Source organism: Miniopterus schreibersii (assembly GCF_964146895.1).
Source record: "Miniopterus schreibersii genome assembly, chromosome: 6".
Taxonomy (NCBI): domain Eukaryota; kingdom Metazoa; phylum Chordata; class Mammalia; order Chiroptera; family Miniopteridae; genus Miniopterus; species Miniopterus schreibersii.
The window spans coordinates 65924884-65948816 of record NC_138107.1 but is presented as its reverse complement, the minus strand read 5'-3'; the positions used below and the strand labels follow the sequence as shown (position 1 = coordinate 65948816).

The following is a 23933-nucleotide window of genomic DNA, read 5'->3' as shown; positions in this document are numbered from 1 at the left end:
GATGGTTTGCCCATCTCTAAGGAGAGCTCCTCAGCTCTAAAGGGCAGGCTGGGCGCAGGCTAGCTTAGCTCCCCCTCCTGCGAACACACACCGCCCCCGACCCTCTCCCTGGAGCGGCGGGTCCTTTTCAAAGTTTGCGGGGTTCGGTTAATGGGGTTCAGCGGACCAGCCATGAGCGCCCGCTGGGCGCCGGCACCGCGTCTGCCGCGGACGGTGCAGCGCCGGGGGCAGCCCCGAAACGGGCCGGAGGGCCTGGGAAAGCGGGTGACGGAGAGGAGCGGGGGAGGGGGGGCGAGGAGAGGGGAGGGGAGAGGGAGGAGGGAGGGAGGAAGGTGAGGAGGAGGCGGGAGGAGGGGGAAGGTGAGGAGGAGGCGGGGAGGGGGGAGGGGGGAGGGGGAGGAGCTCCGGGCGGCGGCCGCGCGCGCTCCGCCCCGTCCGTCCGCGTCGCGCCCGCATGGCGTCGGCCTCCCCCGCGGCCCGCGGCGCCCGGGACCTGCTGCGCTTCCTGCGGCTGGTGGGGCAGCTCAAGGTGGGCGGGCGAGGCGGGCCGGCGGGCGCGGGGGGGCCGCGGGGGGGCGGGGGGGGCCGCGGGGGCGCGGCGGGGGGCTCCCGCACAGCGCGGGCCGGCCCTGCCCCTGCCCCGGCGCGTGGTCGGTGCGGGCGGCAGGCGGCGGCAGCGAGCCGGCGGTCGGGGCTGCGAGGCCGGCCGGGCCCGGGGTCCAGCCCCGTGTCCGAGGCGAGCGCGGGCCCCGCCGGGCGCGGCGCAGGCGGCCACCCGCGGGTCTCGGGACAGGCCCGCGTCCGCCCTGCTACGTGGGCCCTTGGGGCACGCGACCCCACAGCTGGGCGGGTGGGGCGCGCTGCCGAGCCCCCGCTGGCCCCGCAGGCTGTGGGCGGGGTGCGCAGTGTCTGCCCCGCGGGTACTTGCGGAAACGGGGAGCCTTTCCGTTCTCAGAGGGCGTTGGGTGGTGCGCGGCGTGACCTCCCGTTCGGGGCGCCCCCCCCGCCGCTCCGTGAGGGGTTTTGCCGAATCTCTCCAAGCTCAGTCTCCAGGATTATCTGTTCCCTGCCACCGTCACTACAGTCGGTCAGGTTCTTGAGGAAGGCCGGCCTCGAGGGGGAGGGCAGCCTCACGGTCGCATCTGGGTGTAAGCGAAAGGGAGCGGCCCCAGCTGCCTGTGTCCCGCCGGCCTCGGGGTTCCGAAGGCCGGCACTTGCTCGGTCCCGAGCTGTCAGCGTGTTGTCCACTTGTGTCCGTCTAATGCGGCTGCTGGAACGCAAAACTTCTGAGATCTTGTAGTTATGAAAAATAAGCTACTTTAAACTTTTGTTTTTATGTCTGAAGGACTTGCATGTGTTCCGAAGTTTATACATCAGTAGCACAGCAGCGTGACTCCTAGACTTTTGCATCGTATACCTGTTTCTCAGTCTCTGACTTCACTGGTTTATTTGATTCCAGATGTTGATCGTTTTGGTTAGCTAAGTACTTTTTAATATGTTCTGAAACAATTACCCTGTTTCTGTGCCCTGTTCCCTGGACTTCTGTTCAACAGCATAGCAGATAGTTAAAATGTTTATTTTTATAAACTTCTTTCTCTTTATTTTCATCAGAGAGTCCCTCGGACTGGCTGGGTGTACAGAAATGTCGAGAGGCCGGAGAGTGTATCAGATCACATGTACAGGATGGCAGTTATGGCTCTGGTGACCAACGATGATCATCTCAACAAAGACCGGTAGGCTGTGAACTTTGGTGCTTGTTAGGTATGGTCTCTGCTCTGTAATTATGCACCACTTTTCGTGACTGAGGCCTGTGTCAAATTCTTGTAGGTTAGTTTATATATCAAGAAAGTTTGTTTGAGGCAACCCATACAGATTCAGGATGTGGGGAGGGGAACTGTCTGTGTTGATTGCTTTAGTTGTTAATAGCGCTCTAGGTTTTCTCTTGGCAAGTGAAGAGCCTGTCTTGTTCTCAAGGAAACCTAAGTGTGATATTAAGGTTTCCAGGGCCAGAGGGGGTATGTTATGTCTGACATTCTATCATTGTATTAGTACGCTATCTGGCCCCTTTTAGTGGGGGGACTTTTTGGAGTGGTATGTGCAAGATATAACTGAGACATATTCTCTCTTCTTTCAGTCAATCAACAGTGTTTAGAATATTTTTTTGAGCATAGGACCAAGTTTCCTAGCACTGTGAGACATTAAGTAAATACCAGATGAATTACAGAAGCGCAAAGTGGCTTCAAAAATAAGTTATGTTAGAAAGCTGGCACCATACTCCCAACAGGAGAGAGCACCTGTTCTTGGGTGATTTTAATGGAGAGGGTGGAATCTGAGTTGAGCTCTGAAGGGTTGACTAGGTAGCAAAGTAGAAGGCACAGCACTCAGAGGGAAGGGCATAGAGACCAAAGCCCCAGTGGCAGGAAAGTGAAGGTATACTGTGGAAATAAGTAAATCACTTTAATTGCAGCAATGTTTCACTAGGGAGATTGAGGAGCCCTGTTTCTCTGTAGATGGATGGAACTGAGATTTTTGGCAGTCGGTGCAAGATGGACATGGTGTTGAATGGAGATGAATCTAAGAATAATCCTGAGATTTTAACTGAATGAGAGAGAGACTGTAGGCGGGAAGGGGACACCTACTAGGAGTCGGTTAGGCCTTGTACTGCCTTGGTAATAGTGGGAACCTGAAACAGACTGGCCCTCTGTGGCATTTATCTCATGACCTGCCTTCATTATTTTGACAGTGATTATCTTAACTACTAACATTATCACTAGTAATCATAGCCATTTGTTGCATGATCAGCATGTGCCAGGAACATAAATTATCAAATTTGATTTTCATACCAACCTTATGAAGTATTATCTCCTTTTTACAGATGATAAGATGAAGACTGATAAAAGAGGCACTTAAAGAAATTAAGTAACTTGGCAAAGGTCACACAGCTGATAAATGTTGGTTGATGGATTTGAACCAGATCTGTCCAACTCTACTCATTTTTCTGTAAAGGGCCTCATTTTGCCATCTAACTAGTATATTGGGGGAATGATTGTTTCTGAATTTTGTGTCAGTAAGTAAGTGCTTAACCAGTTCATTTGGCTTTGTAATCTGAAGTTATCAATCTTTTAAAGTGATATTTGAAAATCCATCCATTTCTAAAAAAAATAGAGGCTAACAATTTCCTCTGCACTCTCATGTATTGTGTTGAATATTAAAGAGCAGTTTTGATTGAGAACTGTTGAAGGCTGGCATAATATAGTTATTTTAGAAAATACTGCATTAAAATACTCTGTGAGGGTGGAGAAAGAAAAATAAATTATGTAATTTCAAAATAGTATAGAGAAGGAGTTTGTAGTGAATATAATTCTGTGTAATTACTCACCATTTCTTGCCTGGTCAGATGTGTACGCCTAGCCCTGGTTCACGATATGGCAGAATGCATCGTGGGGGACATAGCACCAGCAGATAACATCCCCAAAGAAGAAAAACATAGGCGAGAAGAGGTCAGTGTTGACTATTGACTCCACAGGGGATCACCAGAAAAACCTGTTGCTGAAGCAAAGCTAAGTTTATTAGACCTATTGGAGTAAGGGAGTGCACCACCTAGACAGAGTCTTATTGTTTCAGGAAGGGAAGGGGAACATCAGGGAAGGATACTTAGAGAGTTTTAGAGCCTGGGCTGAAAGATGTTTAAATGGATCTTACAAGAAGGCAGCTAGTTGAGACTGCACAGAGTTTAGGACAGTAGTCTTGGTTTGGTGGGATTGGTGAGGCAAAATCTTAAAGACACTCTTGAAGAGTAAGCTATTAGTGTTTACTCTTATTTTGGGTGGTTTATAGTCTAAGCTTCTGGAAGCAAGGATTTCCCTGGAGTAAGAGCCAGTTGGTTCCGGCCTGCTCCCAGCCTCTATGTTGGTTTCCGTTCTCATTAGTATTAGTGGGCATAGATAGCATGGCTTTCATTACAACAATGAAAATAGCTGGAACTTGTTGGATTTTAAATTAATCCTTTAATTTAGTGGTTTGAAGTAAAGAAATTTAGCCTGGACGGGTGTGGCTTAGCGGTTGAGCATCAACCTAGGATCCAGGAGATCACGGTTCGATTCCTGGCCAGGGCACATGCCCAGGTGGCGGGCTTGATCCCCAGTTGGGGGCATGCAGGAGGCAGCCAAAGGCAGCCGATCAATGACTCTCTCATCATTGATGTTTCTGTCTCTCTCTCTCTCTCCCTTCCTCTCTCTGAAATCAATAAAGATGTATAAAAAAAATAAATATTTGTATTAGTAAGAAATGAACATCTATAAAATATGAAATCAATATCAATTTGGGCTCGAAAGAGGCCAGGGCCAAAGAGGAAGATGTATTTAGAGGCTGCAAAATCCTGGGAAGCTGTTTTTATAATGTTGAATGTCTGGTTCTCAGTTCAGGGGTCATTGCAAGCTACTTTTACTATAGGCCAGAGATCCTAAGTTGATAAGTGGGCAGGTCCTTTATGAAGATGGTTTATAAACAGGGTAGGTGGCCTTAAATAGCTGTTCTCAGAGCTGAGGGGAGATGACCTTAGTAGCCAACAGCATTTTTGCCTCTCTATAGGCAAGAAAATCCACAAGAAATCCCAATTTAGGAGTTACAACACATCCTAAATTATGGGAACAAGAGGAATAGTGTAAGGAATGTATTTATCCTGCCAAAATACGGGTCTCAAATACAGGCTCAGCATCATGACAGCCATAGAAAGGGAGGAAGCTAAGGAAATGTTTCTCTATAGGAGTTTAGACTGTCATCATGTGGTGATCACTTCATAAGGTATATGCATGTCTAATCACTGTTGTACACCTGAAACTAATATAATATTGTATGTCAGCTATAACGGAAAAATAAATTTTAAAAAATAATCTAAAAAAAGGAAAGCATTTTTCAAAAAAAAAAAATTCCTAGGCTGATTGACAGAATTAATTTAAAAAGAAACCAGTTAAGACACGGAGTTACAGAAAGGAATTAGCCCTCAACCAGAGGATGCTGAGTAATGACGTATGACATAGACAAAAAGAAGGGGGAAAACCTCCTCAATTATACAGCTCATTTCAGGATATATGATACTTTTATTCAAGAGTACATGGGGACGTTGTCGACAAGAAATCATATACTGAAATGCCAGAGGGTAACCAAAGACTTTAAAGTGACACAGGAAGAAGAAAAGACAAACTGTCCCTATGTGGGTATGCAGTGAATTTGAGGCCTACTCCCTAAAGGACCAAGTCAGAACCATGGGAAGAAAAAGCACAGTCCAGAGGAAGGATCCTCAACTACTGGAGATGAGAGAAGACCTACTGCTGCCCTGACCAGAGCTGAGCCCTGGCCTCCATGGAGGGGCATAGAGCGGACCTGAACCATCAGCGAGAGTGTTGCTATCTTCCTGGACTCGTATCCTGGCAGTGATGAAAAACCTTTCCGGCCTCATTAAACCTCCTGCCTGCCGCCCACCCCTCCTGATTCACAGGAGAATGAACACTGTCATCAGAAGGGACAAGGGAAGCGTCTTAGAGAACCACAAGTTCTTGGACAAGAAGCCGGAGGCTTGGAGAGCGCTGATACTGCGGTTGCTTCTTCCTGTCGCTGGCAAGGATTTGGGAACAGAGAGAAGGATCTGGGAGACGAACCATTCTTTATGCAGATGGTATTTATGAATCAGATGTGACTGTCTGAACCATGCATTCAGATAATTAAATCATCATTTGCCCAGAGGCTGGCCAACTGCGTCAGGAAGGCTTTAAACCACAGGAGGAGGGAGGAAGAGGACTTGATAAGCCTGGAAGGCTGCTTGCTTTGAAGGAGAGCAAGAATGTGGATGAAAGGGAAGATGGGGGTATAGAAGAGAAAATTAGGGGCCAAGAGCAATTTTATCCTTCGTGAGCAGGATAAAATATACTTTGCACTATAGCCCAGGTTGATAGAGGACGTCTGGTCGGGATCATCAAGAACTAGTGGGATGGAACTTGAGGCTGAGCACATCAATGGCAGGTTATATTCCTTTGTAAAGGCAAAAACTCAGGCAGGAGAGTCATGGTGTGTATAGATCTGCGAGGGTTAAAGTTGCTAAAGAACTGAGGTTAAAAGAAGAACCAAACTTTATCATGAGAGTGAACATGGCAAGATGGAGAAAATGAGAAATATTGTGGACATTTTATAGAGTGCTTAGTATGTGCCAGGTAGTAAACACTTTATATATTTATATATATTTAAACCACACAACAATCCTTTCAGGTAGGTACCATTGGTAAACCTCACTTCACAGATGAGAAACCCAAAGGGCAAAGAGTCTAAGTAATCTGCCCAGGGTTCCACAGCTAGTAAATGGCCAGCCTGTTCCCAACCCCGCCTGAACTGGTAGTTAACGGCGCCACTGTTCAGCCTCACCAGTGACGCGTGAGTGATGCATAATGCTTTCTGGGTGCTTGTCACAAAACTGATGCAAGATGTTTGCTGAAAGCTTCATTCAGCTTGGAACTTTAGGCAGATTCTTGACAAGTTTTGCTAGCAGGAAGAAGCAAGGGAAATTATCTCTAAATTTATGTGTGAACAAGGCGAAAAAAGTATAGAAGTGGGAATGGCAGGGCTCACCATCAGGAAGGGAAAGTCTGGCATCTTCAGCCACGCAACCTGGACTTTTGCAGAGTCGATTTCCCAGGGTTCATTGAAAAAGGTGGGCATAATTCTATGGCCAATGCTGCCTCAAAATGCAATTCGGATTGTATAGTGACAAACGATATCTATGAGTTTAGATCCAGAAAATCGTTGCTTAATTTCAGGAAGAGAGCAACAATATTCTTGTTTACCTGTTATGTCTTTTAATAGCATGGTGATTTTAGTCAACAGGAAGCTTATTATATAAGTCAGTAATTGGATATGATCTCCAAAAAGCCGATTCAGCCCTGGGCTACATTTATAGAAATACAGCATCTAGCTTGAGGAGGCTGAGGTTCCATTCTGTTCCACCTTGGTCAGACCACACATCAGTAACTCCATTCAGAGCTGTGTACATAACCTTAAATGGAATAAAATAATCTCTTTCAAAGCAGAACTTCTGTGTTTGTATTCTAAAAGTTTAGGTTTTGATATGCCTGTACATATATGTTATTCAGTTCATTCTTTTCAAACAAAAGCAATAGGCAAACTTTGTTTCTGGAATAGTGGAAATGCGAATTATTTATGAAGATACCTTTAATTTTTTTAAATGCAAAGTATTTTCTCAAGTATTTTGCCAAGATTTATGAAACAGAAACAAGGGAGAATGTAAGTACAAAGTAATCTAAATTTTGTACCCTCTAAGGGTGGTTTGATGCTACAAGCCGTTCAAGATGGTGATATTACTATGTATAAGAACAGATTGTTGACACTAGCAAGTATGTTTTGCTCTGGAAGAGATTGTACTCTGTAACATATTTCCTCCCAGCAAAAAATAAATATACACACAGATATCGTATTTATTTTTATTGCTTTATCCCAGTTCATTTTTTGATTTTATATACCTTTGCCACTTTGATATAACCACTTACCAAAAATGGTTCTTACAAGCGTATTCTTTTCAAAGAGCCTAACCCCTGGTTAGAACCGAAGCAGATTAAGGGGTGTAGGTTGAAGATGGTCAAGGAATTTGAAGCCATTTGAGAGTAACTTGCAGACCTCATACCCCCCAAATTTGATATTTTAGAAGGAAACTGGAGCAAAACAGAAATGAAGGAAGCAATGGGAATGAGGGTGGCTCCTGGAACTTCTGAGACAAAAAATAAGCATGGAACACCCTCTGCTCTCTCATTCTCTTTTCTTTGGGTTTTGACTCTCTCGGGCTTCTGTTTCTGTCTTCTTTCTCCCAGCCTCTGCTGGACAAATCATTCAAATGGCTCCCGAGTGACTGGTTTGACTAACATGGCCATTCCTTGCACCAGTCACTGTGGCCGCAGAAATTCTGGCCCAGCTGGGTCACTGCCCGGCTGTTTGATATTGTGTTTGTGAGCAGGAGGAGGGGTTCGGCACAGTGGGAGAACTACAGGGACAATTTCAACTTGATATAAAAAGTACTTTCTGACAGTGCTGCTTACAAGCCACTTGGGCAGCCTCTTGAGGTACTAGGTCCCCACCATGGACATGTTTCTGGAGGGAGGACAGAAAGTGTGGAGTGACGTGGTTGAAGGATTCAGATACTTGTCATGGGTGGTTTGGCTGATTACCCTTCAATATCCGTTTTCAGCCAATGAGTCTGTAAGCCTATAAGATGCTACCATGTAATTTCCTTTACGTTTCATTAATGCCGGTAACTGCCCACTTGTGTGGTGTTTTTCATTTTGCAATAAAAACTTTAACAATAGAGAATGGATATAATTGAGATTTGTAATTAATTGTTACTCTCCTGTTCTTTCCACTCACAGGTTTGTGTTGAACTTAGTATGCTTATGATTGAAACTTATGTGGGGGCATCTTGCGATTCACCCACAAGATGTAAAATCTTTAGCTTCACTTATGATATTTTTATAATTGTCTCACACCCTCCTCATTGTCCTTTCCTGTGTGTGGTGTGCTTCAGGCCACAAACTAAGTGCTCTGTGATGTCTATGTGAATGAATACATTTTCTTATTTAATGTACACAACTGCCCTCCTTGTAAGCCATAAATATTGTCCAGTATTCTGCTCCCCCCTTGGAAGTTATGCGTGAGAGTTTGAGCCCAGCACTTGGCTTTTATAGATGAGTTTAAATGTTAACATGATTAAAATAATGGTTTGATATTTCAGGAAGCTATGAAGCAGCTAGCCCAGCTTCTCTCAAAGGATCTCGGAAAAGAGCTCTATGAACTTTGGGAAGTAAGTATATATGATGGGTTACTTTTTATTTGTGACTGAATTTATATGCCTCATCAGTGTTTTAGGTTTGTGTCAGTTTCTCACCTCTCAGTTGCTGCAGGAATTTCTCATGACTAAATTAATTTTTTCCCCCTCCAGTTTCCCCATTTCCCTTGTCACCATAATGCCTGGTACAGATTCTGACTCATAGTTGCTGGATTTCCTGATGTACTGCTCTCACCCCCAATCCTGCCAACCCCACCAACCCCGTACCCACCACCCATTTCTGGTCCTTGAAAAGAACATGGGCTTTGGGTGGTTCAGACCTAGGTTTGACTCCCACCTCACCACTTCCTGGCTCAGTGACCTTGGGCTCGTTCCCCTCTCTGTGTGTTGCCATCTATGAAGCTCTGAAGGGTTGTTAGGGCTGACTGAGGTCAAGGTGAAATGCTGCCGCGATGCCCACACAGAACAGGGGCTCTGTCAGTGCTCACTCTCTTCCCAGTGCTGTTGACGGCCAGGTCTGCAGGGGCAGCTTGGTGGAGGGAAAGGGCATAGAAAGCCATTGTGGTCCTCTTGGCCCCCTCCTAGTGCTGTTTTTTATTTGCAAAGAGAGAAAACAACAAACCCCTGCCTACTGCAGTTCTTCACTTCCCTCCCATCTAACCTGGCGGGCCCTTCTTTGCTTGAGCCCCCCAGCCCCGCTCCTACTCTAGGATAGCTCTGCCTCCCTCTCTCACTTTGCACATTTCCTTCAGAGCCCTCCTCCCTCCTGTCTTCAGAGTCTGATCTTCCACCTTTCTTTCACATCCCCAGGCCCCCACCTTGCCTTGCTCTGTTTGAGCCTCAAAGCTGGTGGAGACCTCCCTTCCTGGAGTCTTCCCATTTGTGTGCTAAGTTGGGTCTTTCCTTGGCTTGGGAAGATGGAAACAGCTGTGAAGTGCAGGAGTCGAAACCCTGAGCAGATATTTCTAGAAATGCCGTTTTACTCAGTGCTGAGATTCTGCAGGGTGCTGTCATTTCTGTGGTTCAGCCACATCGTGGGCTGCAGTGACCCCTTTAAGGCAGTAGGGTGTGCTGCAGAGAGGGGCTGGCAGCCAGGGATACCTGGATTTGAATCCTACCTCCTGGCTGCCTGCCCTTGGGGAAGTTTCTTGACTCTAGTCAACTTATTTCTCCTCTAGAAAATGAGAATAATCACAGCTACACATGTGTTAGCCACAATTATGAAATTTACAAAGTTCAGAGAGCCAGTTGTTTTTTTTAAAAACTACCCAACTTGAACTGATTGAGCAGCAAAACCTTACTTGACTCAACTAGAGGCTGTTTGGAATCCCAACTCATCCCCTTTGGTGTGAAAATTAATATGCTTTGATGTAGAAACTCTCATCTGTTTGTTAACTGAATCTGCCCTAGACCCCACTAGAAGTTTTCTGTAATATATGTACCATATTATTTTCTAAAATAAAATAAAAAATGCTGAAAACAAACAGTTCTGGCCTCAGGATTTAAGATGAGAGATCGTAGGCCTTTAATATTTACCTTGTCAAAGAATTGTGAAACTTAAATCTGACAAAGGTTGTGTGGTATCTGGCTGGATCCCGGCTCAGGTGGCATTTGTTACTAGATATAACAGAGTTTCTTTAGGCAAAGGATTCCGTCCTTCCAGTCTACTTGCAAGTAAACTTTTGGAACACAGTGGGTGGGGGAATGGAGTGGAGTTGTGTTGCATTTCATACGTAAAAAACTAGCCCCTGAGCTTATGAAACTAATTCCATGTATTGTCTCTTAAGGAGGAAAGACGTCATAATTTGAAAACCTTTTACACACATTTGTACCCTTGTGACTCCTATTATTGTAAATATGGTTGCAGTACCTGTTGTTTTCTTAGTTAGCTATCAACAACTGGCTAAATAAAACTTATGGCAAAATTTATTTACTTACAACAGTATTTTATGAAGAACACACTACAACAGTCACTTAGAAAGACATTGATTTGGAAAAATATAAAACACCTAGAGCATTAATGACTCTGTAACCCCCAAACAGGTAACAGTTGTATAATCTTGTAAAAGTCATTGGTTGAATTAGTTAAGCTTGTTGAAGGAGGTCTCAGGATTGGTACAGTGGCCGCCCCGGAATATGACAGCCCTCCTTTAGAACTGCTGCTGCCGGCCAACCAACACCTTCAAGAAGGCAGCAGAGGGTTAAATTCTTTATTGGTAATACGGTGGGATGTGAACGACTGAAAAGTCTTGAGCTTTTCTACTTTTTCACATGAACTTCATCTTTACATGTCAGCTCTAGGTGGTACCAAAGAAGATACTGCATGCCCTCCCAGTCTCTCTCTGATATGGGTTGAATGGTGTCCCCCTAAAATTCATATGTACTTTCGAATAAGACCTTATTTGGATGGGACTTCTACAGAGGTAATCAAGTTTAAATGACTGGTGTCCTTCTGCAAAGGGGATTTTGGACTCAGAGGCACGGATGCTGTGTGAACATGAGGAAGGCCATCTGCCAGCCAAGGAGAGAGGCCTGGGGCACACCCTTCCCTCACAGCCCTCAGAAGGAACCAGCCCTGCCAGTACCTTGATTTCCAACTTCTGGCCTCCAAAACTACGAGATAATAAATTTCTGTTGCTTAAGCTACCCAGTTTGTGGTACTTTTTACAGCAACCCTAGCAAACTAATTCTCTCTCTTTCCTCCTCTCTCTCTCTGATACCTTTGGTACCATGCAGGGCCTACTTTATTATATTCTTAGCTATTTTTTAAATTTACGTTCTGTCTCTGGCTCTTTACTCTATCTGTTAGAATTTTGTAAAGTTAAAACTGAACCAAAACCCGTTTCCAACTCTCTTATTTTTTGGCTAAGAAGACTTAAGGGCTGAAGAGCCTTACTTTGCCCAAGGACTCTTAGCTAGTGGGTGACAAAGCTACAAGCCCAGGTCCTAGTTCAGCACTTTCTTTATGTCATTATGTTGTATGTTGGTTGGTTGAACAAGCATTTATAGTTCTGTCTAGTGTATTCATGGTACCATGTCAGTTACCTATTATAAGCAAGAGACTCTTTTTAGTTTCCTAGGGCTGCCGTAACAAATTACCACAAATTTGAATGGCTTAAAACAACAAAAATGTATTGTCTTACAGCTCTGAAGTCTAGAAGTCCATAATCAAGGTGTCATCGGGGCCATGCTCTCTGAAGGCTCTAGGGGAGGACCCCTCCTTGCCTCTCCCCAGTGTCTGGTGAATGCCTCTTCTAGCTTTGGCATTCCTTGCCTTATAGACACAGTGACTGCTCCAGTCTCTGCCTCCACAGTTGGATGGTGTGCTCCCTGTGTCTGTATCTGTACCCAACTTTCCCTCTTCTTATGGGACACCAGGCATTGGATTAGGGTCCATCCTAATTCAGTATGAATTTATCTTAATTTGATAACATCTGCAAAGGCCCTATTTCCAAATGGGGTTGTAGTCATAGATTCCAGATGGACATGAATTTGGGGGGAATATTATTCAACCCATATAAACTCTCATATTGACTTAAGCATTTTTATAATTCATGTCCATATTATTAGTACATGTACTTCAATATCAAATTTCTATGTTCAAATATTGGTCCCTCTCTTTAGTAGCTCTGTGATCTTGGGCAATTCTCTGTGCCTTAATTTCCTCATCTGTAAAATGGCAATAATAGTAGTATACCTATCTTATAGGGTTGTATTGTAATCAAATTAATATGTGTAAAGCATTTAGGATATTGCCTGATACACAGTAAGCTCTATTTTTCTTCTATTTTCAGTCCATATGTTCTGAATTTGGATTGAGAAAATGTTGTCATTCTGTACCCAGGGAACTTAGAATAGTACTAATAGAAAGTGCCAATTAATTGATTTCTGAAATGTTATTCACAGCTATTCACCACTATAAATAGCTGTCAGCCCAGAGACTCACATCTGTTTAAAGCAATTAAACATCCTTGATTTTAATTTATCTTGCACCGTACAAATGTGAAATCAAATTTTAGCAAGTCAAGAAAAACCATTTTCTCCCCCCCCACACACACATCCCTTCCCCCAAGTATCACAGGAGGAGGCCTAACCCACAACCTGCATTTTGCTTTGAAGAAATATCCCTTTGAATCCCAAGGCAGTGCAGGAACTGCTCCGCCCAAGTCCCCAATGCTGAATGCTTGGCACCCCTGAGAGCCCTTGGATTGTTTCCCACCCACATTTGTTTCCACATTGTCTGAAGTTCAATCAGTTGGAGAGACAATTGGGTTAACAAGTCCTTTTTACAAAAGGTCTCCCTGTTCTATCCTTTGAAGTACAGGTACAGTATGTTGTTGTGGAGTTTGATATAAAGCAACACAAAGATCCTGGTTCCTGGAGTGAGAGTCACTCGGAGGTGGGAGAGTGGAAGATGCAAGAGATAAACTTCATGTATATCAACGCTGTGGTCAGGGCCAGCTTTCCCCAGGGAGACGGAAGAAACTTACCATCATCCTCCTCTTATCTCACCTTTTCTTCCTTTCAGTCCTCTATTTCCAGAACCTACAACTTGTACCTCTTTCCTGCGTGAACTTGTTTTTCTGTTGCTCTACTCAACCCCAGGCTGAGCTATTTCAGTCATTTGTCTTCCCCAGGCCCACCTGAAAGCTGCAGAGAGCTGATGGTGGGACCCTCTCATCTCTGCCAAAGGAACTGGAGTCCCTGCCCATCAAGGCCTCTAAGGTCTGCTGAGCCTCAGGGCTGCCAGCACCTCCTCAGTGGCCCCCAGTTACCTCTCTGTCTCTGGCCTCACATCAGCTGCCCTTCCCTCTCTTTAACCACCTACTTTGCCATTTCTCCCCCAGCTTTGTAGCCAATAGTCATTCCTCTTTCATTGGGAAAACAGAGACAGTCAGATGGGGCCTTTTTTAGTTCTTTGTAAACCTTGTAAATATATTCACACAACCCTATATTGAAATAAATCTCCCTGGATGCCACGTTTCCCTACTTCCCTTCATGACCAAATAGGTAGGGCATTGTCTACACCTCCGACTGTTTCCTCACAGCTAAGGTCACAGACTGCCTCTGGGTGGCCCCACCAGCAAACCTTCTCTGTCCACGTGTCACTCGGCACCCTGGCGGCATAGGAGATGTTGCCATTTGTTATCGAAGTTCTCTCATTCCCTCAGGTCTGTGACATTGCTCCCTCCTGATTTTCTCTGTACCTTTCTGGCTGTTCCTCTTGAATTCCTTCAAGTGCTTCTCTTCTTTGGCCTTGTTTCCCTTCCATGGCCTGTGTCCTTGGCTGCCTTCTCTTTTCCCTACACTTCTTTTGGGCCTCAGTGATCATGTGCTGATTATTCCACATATTCTCCTGGGAAGTCTTCCTCCTAAGCTCCAAACTCAAGAATCCAGCAGCCTGATGGACAGCGCCACCTAAACATCCATAGGAACCCCAACTCAGCATGGCCCTACTCCGTCATCATCTGTGGCCATTTTTATTATTTAACAACTCAAATAAGTTTTTCCTTTTGCTTTCATTTTCTTTTTCCCCCAAGACTCCCATATATCCATATGTTTGTTCTTCTTTGCCTATCTGCAATATTTATTACCTTCCCCCAAACTCTTTATATCATCTTTATTTCTTTTTTACTTTTAAACTTAGCCTCCTTTTCAGTTTCTGTCTCTTGACGCATTATTTATCCTGTTTAACTATCCCCGTGTTCCTAATGCTTAGTCTTTCTCAGATGACTTTTTCTTTTATCTCTATTTTTATGCTCTTTCACTTCTTACCGTTTTCTTAATATCTCTTAGTTCTTTTAAAAATAGTTTGTTGTGGATATGGTCCTTTTTAAAAACGAGGATGTCTTTCTGATGTGAATTTTCTGTAGAGATGTTATTTTGCTTCTTGGTCTCTTTTTCTTAAGGTAAATTTGTATGGAATCCGGCCCCTGTGCTTTTTATGTTGCTCACTTTGATAGGCAGTTAGTTTTCCTGAACGTTTGGAAGGAAACTTGGTTCATGAAGCTTTTTTTTAGCTTCACAGAGCTTCCTCTTTTATTTTGTTTATTTGTTTTTGTTTTGTTTTAGCGTAGTGTTAAAAATATGGTGGTTTACTTTCAGAGATTTCCTGGCTTCGTTCCCCTTCCCTACTTTGATCTGGACTTTTCCTTTTCTTCATCTCTGTTATGTTTGTCCCACTCGATTTTGATTTCACTCCCAGCAGTTTCTCCTCCTTTGGGGCCTTGAGCTGGAAGGAGCCCCAGCAAGTGAGGTTGGCAAATTCACCAGGGCTGGGCTTCTATCGGCTGCAGTGGGGTCGGCAAGGTTCCGTCAGTGCTGGCCTCTCTTCTTACATTTTGATAATAATGTGAACACCTGTTGTCTATTTAGAGATTCTCCTATTCTTAGGTCCATCGGAAGCCCTGTTGCCCGTAATCTTCTCTGATTCTTCCCTAACAGATGCTGATTATGGCTGGAGGAGGTTTGTCCCCACTTGTATATTGTACGATTCTTGGTAATGTTATGACCCTCGGTTTTGTTGTAAATGTTACCCCTGAGGTTTTTCGTTTTGCTATTCCTTTGCTCTATAACTTTTTTTTTTCCTGTTTCTTCTGTTTTGCTCCTAGTTTCCCAGGCTAGAAACTAGGAAGTCACTTAGGACTCTCCCTTTCAGTCACTTTCACGCTTTGGTTTGCTGCTTCATCCTTAAGATTTCTCAAATCTGCCCACTTTTCCCCATCTTCATTGCCAGATTCTCATAACTTCTCCGCTAGTGCTACCAAGTCTCAAAGCCTTCCAGTCTGGCCATTGTCTCCACTGAAGCTGGAATGCTCTTTCCAAAGTGCAGACCTGACCGTCACACTTCTTGCTGGAAACTTTCAGTGATGTCCAGTAGCTGCAGGATACGCTGAGACTGGAGCATAAACCACAAGGCCTCTCAGGAGCTGCTCTTCCTCCACCGTCAGCTTCTTACCTCTCCCCTTCCCTCCCTTCAGTTCTCCATCCTGCCGTTAGGAGCTGTGCGCAGGAAGTTCCCCAGAGGTGCCGTGGCTCCTCCTCACTGCTAGAGCTCTGTCTGCAGTATGCTTCTCCCTGCCCTCCCTCCTGGTTGGAATGTCAGTACCATTATTTTTTAAGAGAAAACCCAGTGATTTATATTTTTAAAAGAAATGTGTAGCCTGGTTGGGCGTGGCTCAGTGGTTGAGCATCAACCCAGGATCCAGGAGATCGCGGTTCGATTCTCGGTCAGGGCACATGCCCGGGTTGTGGACACGATCCCCAGTGGGGGGGGGTGCAGGAGACAGCCAATCAGTGACGACTCTCTCATCCTTGATGTCTCTCTCTCTCTCTCTCTACCTTCCTCTTTCTGAAATCAATAAAGGTACATTTTTAAAAAAACGAAATGTGTAATTTCGCCAGAATTTCTTATAAAATGTGTTCTTTCCCAAAAGGTCTTGTATTCTTTTTTCTCACTTTCAACAGAGAAAAATCCTGAACTGCTGTGCTTAGAGCACTGCATTTATTTTTGTTAAATAATGAATTTAAATTTATTAAATATAAATGAAAATAAACATTTAAATTAAATTAACTATTTCTAAGTACCTTTGAAATAAAACAAAATGTATTTGGTTTTATATTAAAATGATTTTCCTGGACAATTTTAAGCTCTTTCAAAATTCAAATAGCTCTCTTTATAAGAATAAGACATTTAATAAAAACTAAGAAACCTTCAGCGATTCACAGCACACTATGCCAAGAAAGCATGACAGGTTCATTATTGAACACATCTGGGGTGGAATACAAATGAGAACTTTGCCGGGAAACCAGTGGGAACACTGGTTTTAATAGAAGAATGATTCTATATCGTATTAATTGGAACTTGTGGTTGTGTGAAATGTGTCATGCTAAGAAACAGACCTCCTGTAGCTTCTTGTTTCAGGCCTGCACCGAGGAGGGAGGGACCAGTGGGAAGAAGAAAGGTAAAATCTGCCTGTCCACTGCCTTCGCCACCTCCCGGCCACCAGCACAGGCACGCACACCACTGCGTGAGGAACTCGCAGACCCCGGCGGCATTCTCCAGTCATAACCCAGAGGGCCTGAGCTGCCCCTCTTTAGGAACTAAGCAGGGACAGAGAATCCAAGGGTGAAGTGGTAACCAAAGTTCAGTGAGAAAGCTAGACATTTACTTGAAGGAAAAGGAAACCAAACATTAAATGGAGAGATTATTTCAGAGGCATGAGATGAAATATTAGCTTGAAGTTAAAAAAGACCTACACCACGTAGGTGGTGTGAAGAATAGCAATCTTGAAAAGCTACAGGAAGGAAAATGCTTGCGGTGCCAATACGAACAGACGAGACTTCCGAGGCATTGGGTGGGGCACACGGAGGTGTGAGCACGTCCCTCTTGCGTGGAGTGATGGTGTTAGCTATGAGATTACAGGTGACGCTTCTCCATGAAGGGTTTGTAGACAGTGGAGAAATGTGGCCGGTTCAGAATGTGTTTTTAGCTGTGACTCTGATGTCAGGTACCAGAATCAGAATTTTCCTGGATCACTCTATCATGAGCCCTAATCATGTTGCTCTAATTGTCTCTCAGGAGTATGAGACCCAATCTAGTGCAGAGGCCAAATTTGTGAAGCAGCTGGACCAGTGTGAGATGATTCTTCAGGCATCTGAATATGAAGACCTCGAGAACAAACCTGGGAGACTGCAGGACTTCTACGATTCCACCGCAGGTACTCAGTGCTGTTCTCAATGAGCGTCGTTATCGATTGGCTTCCTCCTAGTGTAGGTAACATCATGCTGGTGAATCCACTGTTGTTCCCCAGTTCTGACCTTTCCATCTGAAGCATCTAAAGAGAAAGTAGTGAGATTCACGGGGAAGCTGGCCTGGTGCAGGAGAGCATTGTCCCCTGGAGTCTGAGCGCCAGGCTCACATTCACACCTACTGGCCGTGTGCCCCTGGGCAGCCTCCTGACCTCGCTATGTCCTTTCTGAAAAATGGACATCATAATACTTACCCTACTTACGTCATAGGTTGGTTTTGAGATTCAGGAGAGGTAATGTATATAAAAGTGCACTATGATCTATAAGTGCTTTATAGGTGTAAGGTCTTGTGAGGTAGAGGTAGAAATAGGGATTTAAAACAAGAAAACCCCAAATGGCTGAAGTCACCAGTACGGTGTCGTCATGGCACAGACCTGGAGTCAAGACTGTTTGGGTTTGAATTCTGGTTCTGCCACATAAAATCTGTGTAATCTCCAATAAATTACTTAACCTAGCTCTGGGCCTTTGTTTTCTTATTTTGAAAATGCAGATAATTACAGAATCTACTTTATGGAGTTGTTTGAGGATATAGTGGGTTGATTCACGTGAGTTGCTTAGAATAATTCCTGGTAATAAGCCCTAGCTATCTTCATTTTGGTACAGTTTCCAGAGTGAGGAGCTAAGTACCCTGGATGTGTGATGGCTGGTGTTCCTGTCCCTCCCTGGAGTAAAACGCCACCTCTCTCCCCTGGGAGCTCCTCAGGCTCAGCTCAGCCTCCATCTCCCCTGAGAGTGGTTAGAGATGGCCTTTATGGGACCTCTCGGGACCTTCCTGTGCCCCACCAAATAGAGGAAGGTCCCAGATCACAGACTAAGCTCCAAAATATGATTTGCATTGTAATGAAGTTGATTCGATTTTCCTTCTCTCCGAGCCGACTGCATCTGCACTAGGCACGGCCTCGTTATTTGTGTGGGGCCATTGTTATAACTGCCTGACTGAGCCCGCCAGGCTCGCCATTCATCCTGCGTGTCAGTGTCTCCTCCTTTGTAGATACAAGCATCGTCGCGTGTTTGTTTTTAAAACTCTTATGGCTGTTCTCTTCCTAAGAAATAAAATCCTGACACTTTTGAGTGGCCTATAAAGCTTTGCAGCCTAAGGCCACTGGTCTCTCTGGTTTCCTTTCCTAAACCTCTGTGTCAGAATTAAGTGTTCCCTTTGTTTTGCTCAACCTGCACTTGGTCTAGAGCTTGCTGTACTGGTTTACATCTGACTTGCATTCTCCCTAGTGATGCTCCTCCTTGGGTCTCCTCCCAAATCCCCACTTGCTCACCCCATCCTATAATAAGGTGTTTGAGGACCAAGACCAGCCTTGTCTCGTCTGTCTTTGATGTAGGTGGTGCTCAAAAATGTTTGACTTCAGTGAAATAGGATAAAGTCGTAAACCAGGGGTCAGCAAACTATGGCCCACGGGCCAAAACGGCCTGCTGTACTTGTTTGTGTCACATTTTATTGAAACCGCCACACTTTACATATGGTTTACACTACTTTTGTGCTACACCAGCAGAGTAATTTGCAACAGAGACGTATAAGTTCACGGAACCTAAAATATTTACTGTCTCTTTACAGAAAAGGGTTGCCAGCTGTGTTATAAGCAATGATTGGGTTCTAAGATAGCATATTTCACCAGTAATGTAGCTAAAATACAACTAAATCATGTATGTGGTGCTTTGCATTTTAACATGATTGTCTTCTATTTTGACACATTCTCAATGAAAAACAAAAAATGAAACATGAAAATACTAGTAAAATTTAAAATGTGGGAGCTGGAGGAGTCATCTAGTTTAAACTCCACATTTTATTGAGGAAGAAACTTGAGCCTGGAAAGAGCGCTCTGTGCCCATGACTCAGTTGAGGTTAAATTTTACTGCAGTGCTTTCCTCCCGCGTTTCCCTGTGGTTCCTCATTCACGGGCTGCCTGGAACGTTACTCCCAGCTCTAATGACAGTTCTTTGCCCGATTCTCATCTGTATGTGCGGTGGCGTCTGGGGTGATGGAGAATAAGCTCCAGGTGGTCCCCTTTGGGCCTTCTCCAAAATCAGGAGGGACCTGGAATTGCGTTCTGCGTTGGAGTAAAGCACGGGTCACATCACAGAACGGAGCCCCTGACAAGGGCCTGGGATCGAGCTGGAGAAATTGGCGTTATTCTCATCTTTTTCCGTCTTCTTGCCTTGCAGGAAAATTCAGCCACCCCGAGATACTCCAGCTTGTTTCTGAACTTGAGGCAGAAAGAAACGCTAACATAGCTGCTGCCGCCAGTGAGCCTCACTCCTGAGATGCTCTCTACGTTGTTGCACTCCTGTAACAAACATTTTATGTTTCCATTGAATGGTCTTGTGTTTGCTACTGTTGGTCTGTTGATTTCCCCAGATGTGAGTCTGTCTATTTTCAATTTGCTTGGACTCCAGCAAGAAACGTGATACAATTTGGGCCATAAAAGAAGCCACAGAACAGGATGTGGTCGTGAAAATTAAATGCATGGATGAAGACTTGGAAGGGGGTGTCTTTTTATGAACTAAATACATTTTAAAAACCTTAAACTTTGGAGTATTTATTGGAGATTTTAAATCTGAATTTATATACTACATACCCGAGGGCCAGATTCATTGAACGATAGAAAATTTAGTAATAATTGCTTTTAAGAACAGGCTTTTTCAGCTTAGTGATAAGGATCCAGGAGAAAGAATGCATTGTAATGCATTCTCTCCTCAGAGGAAATGCTGCTTCATTCAGGTAATCACTCTCCGGAGCCACTTTTTAAATTTCACTATGACCTGCTTTAGGCCTCTGATCATGGATTTATAAACCTAACAGGTTCTGGCCCTTCCCCCAGTTCTGTTTGTCATTTGGAGATATAATTTGGGGCATACCATTTCAAATGCTACTTGTCTTCCTCTGTATTTTCCCGTGTCTGATTGACAGATACTCAGACCTTGATGACAGGAATGTGTATCACCAAGTGAGATATATAATAGTAAGAGTATTGCTGGGGTCACTAGACCTTATGTAGGGAACACATCAGACCTGGTTTCTTCCCCTCATTTCCCTTTCATAGGGCAAACGATTGGCCCACTGGTCTTTAATTAATGCTCAACCATTGAATGGCAAGGAAGGGAAGACTGTGGTGCAAACCTGCTCACTATTCTGTACTGATAGGTTTTGGTGTGGAACGTGATGCCTTTCCCCTTAATTCAAATGTCAGCTTCTATTTGAAGAAAGCCTTTTAGGCTGGCATGGTGAGAAATCTAGGCAGCGTTTCTTTGGAAACTCTTTGCAGTCTCCATGGATACCCAATCTGCAGGAAGCAAGGTGCGTGATCTCTTTAGAAGCAGCGCACACATGTACATATAGCTGGCTGCTCTGCACTGAAAAGAGCAATTCTGCTGCATCATAACAGTATTTAAAAGGTGATAAGTGGTTGAAAATCAGAGCGTGGTTATTACTGGAGATAAAGTTAGTAGGGAAACAGAACCATATATATTAGTATTTTGGAGTTTTTTCTCCTAGCATGAAAATGTACACAAAGTAACTTGAAATAAGGTTCAAATATTTATAACCAGATTTCCTGTGGCCCTGGAGTATTATTTGGGATGTTTCGCCTGTTGTATTTTTCATAAATTCACAGAGAGACTTTGGAACCCTCTACTGCGTCAGACTTAATACTGGTCACTTAGTCATGATCTGTTTCCATTTACCTGCCAAGTGAGGGTTCACACGGTTCAAAGCCTTCCTTGCTGACATAATATGTTTAAAAACAATGAAAATATAATGGTGCTATAAATATAAGAACAAGATGATCAGTAGAAAAAGCTATTGAATTCACTAGCCAATGTCTACAAATATTTGAGCATTACCACTTAAAAAAAATATTTTTCTTGGACAATACCTGCTACTTTCCTGGAATTGGTTTTCTGAATAACAAACCCTGCAATTATGATGCAGAGAAGATACTTATTCTTGGGTTGAACTGTTGGTTCACAAACTGGCCGCCATACATAGAGCGCAAGGAGAGACCAGAGAGAAAGGCAGACCACTCCACACTGATAGGTGGCAGTTTTAATAAACAAGGGGACTTGCATATGAGGCTTGTCTGGGGTGGCCACAAGATGAGTAAATCTCGGCCCCTGCCCCCCATAATCTTAGGTTTATATAGAGGCCTTAAGTGGGTTCAGTCACACACCATCCAGGTGGTCTTACCAAGGTATTACTCTCTCAAGGCTGTGTCCTTGAAACAGCGCCTCGTATGGGAACAGTGGGCGGAACATTCATTCCAAGGACAGGTGTGGGTGAGGAGCCTCTGATCGCCCAGGTCCAGCCTGCAAGTCAGCCAGCAGTCATGTCCTCCTGATGACCTCTGCCAACATGAATGCAACCAAAAATATTCCTTGTTAATGCCTTGTAATTAGGAAGAGATACTACCCCACTCCAGAGGAGGAGAGGGCAGAAAGCAGGGCTGCTGGGGGCACACCTCAGGCCAGTTCTCCCTTCCCAGTCCCTGGTGCTGACCGGGGGAGGGAGGGTTGTTCCCCCCAAAAGAATTCTTTGTTTTTTCCTTGTGGGCTAGCAGTTCATTAGCCGTTACATAATTCACAGTGTCATTGTACTGGAAAAAATGTTGATTCTAACAACCTGTTTATCTAAAAGTCCTTTGATATGTTCTTGGATAAATGATCGATGAAGTGCCTTGTGAAAAAGCATCCTCTGTACCCAGCATTTTTATTTAAGTAATTTGCTAGTCTTCATATTCAAAGTGAGATTAGGGATGATTTCTATGGGAGATTTAGGATAATTTTTGGTTTGCCTTACTACATACTCTTTATAATTTAAATTAAGTCAAGTAAAAATGCAGAATAAAGGATTGCACCATTCTTAGAGATTATCAAAAGTAACCATAAGATTTTGCCAAATATTACAGTTTGAAATTATATTTGAACACCAGGTTTGAAGTTGCTTTGCATTTTGTATTTAAATCACTTAAAAAATTTTTAAATGTTTTTATTGATTCTAGAGGGAGAGGGAGAGATGTTGAGAGCTCCCCTACTCCCCCCCACCCCCCTCGCTTGCACTCGGACTGGGGATTGACCTGCAACCTGGGCATGTGCTCCAACCCGGAATCAAACTGGTTACCCCTCAGTGCATGGTATGATGCTTGACCCACTGAGACACACTGGCCAGGGCTGAAATCACTTTTTAACCATATCCCCATCTGTTATCACACCCATCCACATTCCAATTTGATAATGAGAGGAGAGTGTTGAGGTTGAAGTTTACAACCTTACGCACCATTTTAAGTATGATAAATTTCTGGAGCAATATACAGTGACAGAAAAGCAGCTTCGATTCGGGTGTCCTCTTCATGTTGACCACTAAATGGCTGGCATATCAGATTATGTGGCTCTGAATCTCCTTGATTTTCAGTTAGATAAACAAACTGTCCTGCTCCATTAATTAGAATAGGATTTTTCAGATTGGCTTTATTTCACTATGTACACTTCTACTTAACAATAAATTTTAAAAATGAACAGTGAATATATATAGGCAACATGTATTACATGGATTATATGTTATAAATATATATATATATAAATTGTGGGTTTTTTTAAGTTAGTAGGTCTAGGCTATGTGCATTTTTAAAATACATCTATGGGATGTACCTCTGCTACCTAGTAACAAATGCATGTCCCCCATTTAGAAGAAAAGAGAGGCATAGAATGTGGAAGGTAAAAGTTACTGCAGACATCTGACTGTATTAACATGATGCTTTCTTCATTCATGTAGGCAATTTTGCAAACTGGAAGGAGTTCCTGGCTTCTCCCATTTTTTGGCTGCTATATTCCCTTTGCAAGTATCCCTTACATATTTAGCAGTTTACCTGACTTAACTACTACTATTTGTAGATTAGAGCGTTTCTTTATTATTTTTAAAAAATATATCTTTATTGATTTCAGAGAGAGGAAGGGAGAGGGAGAAAGAGGGAAACATCAGTGATGAGAGAGTCATTGATCAGCTGCCTCCTGCACGCTCCCTACTGGGGATGGAGCCCGCAACCCGGGCATGTGTCCTGACTGGGAATCAAATCGTGATCTCCCGGCTAGAGAGTTTTAGAATTGAAGACTGTCATCCTAAAATAGCTGAGATTATAATTATTTACATATATATGCTCTCCCAAGTTCACCAGCTTAGCAGAAGTTGATTTAAAATAGCGTCTGCAGAATTATTGCTACCACCTTTTAAGGTCATCAATATCCCTGAAGACTCAAAGAAATTAAAAACTCAAAGTCGTCA

General features: G+C 43.9%; 1 protein-coding gene across 1 annotated transcript; it reads left to right on the top strand.

Moving 5' to 3' along the window:
• Positions 1–396: 396 nt before the first annotated feature.
• Positions 397–20188, top strand: HDDC2 (HD domain containing 2). Its single transcript, XM_081139735.1, has 6 exons — positions 397–529; positions 1612–1733; positions 3398–3500; positions 8786–8854; positions 17421–17559; positions 19826–20188. Exons 1-6 carry the CDS (start codon positions 455–457, stop codon positions 19921–19923), a joined length of 606 nt encoding a protein of 201 aa, XP_080995861.1. The 5' UTR covers positions 397–454; the 3' UTR covers positions 19924–20188.
• Positions 20189–23933: the final 3745 nt, after the last annotated feature.